General features: G+C 34.2%; 1 protein-coding gene across 1 annotated transcript in view; it reads right to left on the bottom strand.

Annotated features, from left to right (window-relative positions):
- LOC106457681 (bicaudal D-related protein homolog) overlaps nucleotides 1-2,328 on the bottom strand; it is a 57,626-nt gene that overhangs the window by 18,602 nt on the left and 36,696 nt on the right. The window contains exon 3 of the mRNA XM_013917120.2: nucleotides 1,655-1,870. Within this exon, the coding sequence (XP_013772574.1) occupies nucleotides 1,655-1,870 (216 nt within the window). The remainder of the gene's footprint in view (nucleotides 1-1,654; nucleotides 1,871-2,328) is intronic.

The following is a 2,328-nucleotide window of genomic DNA, read 5'->3' as shown; positions in this document are numbered from 1 at the left end:
AGCTATGTACAAGTTTTATTATTCACTTCACAATTTCACACTACTACTACTACGGAAAAATTTCTGCTCACTCCCATGGATTTTATAGCTCAGTAACGTAATGACAACACACAGATCTAATTCTTTCACGTTCATCAGGAGTTAAATAATTGAAGGTAGAGAGTTGGACAGATGATAAGAAGCTTATTGAAAATGTCTTGAACTAATTTTAAAGTTAACTAATTAAACATGTACACTGCGCAAAAATAATTCTGTCATCTATATACACACACACAAAATACAGATATAGAGATACATTTGTTTTTTTTCTCTATTTCCAAACCTGCTGTTCTCTTTACAATTTATACATATATCTATTTCCTTACTCTGCCACGACTTGAACCGAGATTTATAATTGTGTTTCTTCTGTTTTATCAACGTAATGGTTGTCTTGCTAAACTTTTATTTCATTTCAAGAAGCAAAATAAATCCGGGAGACAGAATTGCCTAGTTTCCCTTGGAAACAGGTTTTTAACCTCGTTTTATTAAATGGGACAAGCCTGTCGCTGCCCGTTCACACGTGTATGTTTACTTGTACAGTTATTTTCAACTCCAGTTGTTTTAAGAGTGGTCATTCTATTTTTAGGATAGCTAACGAATCGTCTGAAAATAGTTTGATACGAAAAAAGTTTATAATAAGTAATTTAAAGAGGCTTCGTACTTGAACACTTAGACAACAGAGTGTCACTTCTAAAACATGGATTTATGTGAAATAGACGTATATATATATATATATACACATACAGAGGAATACTAATAATACATCCGGTTTAATATATGTTATATACATACGGATATCAATAATCAGGGCTGTCCCGGGCCGGGCAGTGGGATATTCCAAAGCTCACTATAAATGCATACTACTTAGTGAGCTAAAACGGTTACTGATTTTTTTCATGGATTCATGCACAAAATTGTCAACTAAATTTCTTTTATGAAAAATCAGCAAAAGTTAACAAATAGAATGAAAGGGGGGGCAATAATATTACTGACCCCGGGGCCTGGACTGGCTCTCGACTCCCCTTTCAATAATCCAACCGGTTTCGTATCTCACAAGCCGGATTGATTCACAAATCATCCAAAACTTCACATGGATTATTAACATCCAATTATCTAATCATTACACATAACGTTATACATATGATATATATATAGATGTAATTCAGTTACAATTATGAAAGCTGGTTAAAGTTTGTGATAAATACACACATACAGAAACATACACTGTTCTAATGAAAGCTGTACGTGAAGGTATTTAAATATTTACAGACACTAGCAAACTATATATATATAGCAAAATTTGTTTATGAAACAGCCTTTTCTATTATTTTCAAAACAAAGCTATAAACTACAGACATTTCTGCTTCGATGTAAAAGAAAACACATAAATTGTATAACAGAGTAAATATATCATAAGGGTCAATTCATAAAAGAAAGTAGTACCAAAAATGCTTGGAGGTCACACATTCGCCTATCTCTGGGTTAATATTAATTAAGATACAAGTATCGCGGTGTAATGTCACATTGTCAGAAACAACATCTGTGTGGTTATCCATATAAAGGAGCCAGTGCTCATACATTGTGCCCTACATAAAATGCCCAGGATTTTGCTCACCTGCTTCAGAGCAAGGGTCAGTCTGTGATTCTGTTCCTGTAACTCCTGGACAACCTTACATTTTTCTCTTTCAGTCGATTTCAACGACACTTCGTGGCCTTCGAGCTCCTTTCTCAGTTCTGTAATATCTGCCTGCAGCTCCGCCACGCGAGCATCATATTCACTCTCCACAGAGTCCAGTTTCCTTCGCAAAGCATGTTTTTCCTGCTCCAGGAACTGAGCGAAACAAAAACGTATAACATATGAGTAACTTCGTACACAAATATTGGTAAAACATAAGAAAGATAACCACATTTGTTTTATATCTAATAATTTGTTTTTCATTAAACCTTTTTTTCTTTGCGTTTGTGAAAAAAAGATAATGTTCCAAGATAATTCCGAATACAGAATATCAGGAACTAATCAGCAGTGGTTATTTCTCTACAAGTAATATCATAATTTAGAGATGCGAGTTTCGAAATATTCTTTTTTTCTTTCTTTAACATTTGTAAACGCTAAATGACAAAATGTCTTGATTGTAATTTAAAATCATAAGTTTGTTTCTTTGTAGTTGAGCACAAAGCTACACAATGGGCTATCTGTGCTCTGCCCACCACGGTTATCGAAACCCGGTCTCTAGCGTTGTAAGTCTGCAGACATACAGCTGTGCCAAATCTTAAATTTCTCTCTACTAA

This window comes from Limulus polyphemus, unplaced genomic scaffold (assembly GCF_000517525.1).
Source record: "Limulus polyphemus unplaced genomic scaffold, Limulus_polyphemus-2.1.2 Scaffold361, whole genome shotgun sequence".
Classification (NCBI taxonomy): Eukaryota; Metazoa; Arthropoda; class Merostomata; order Xiphosura; family Limulidae; genus Limulus; species Limulus polyphemus.
This window is presented reverse-complemented; position numbering and strand designations above follow the sequence as displayed.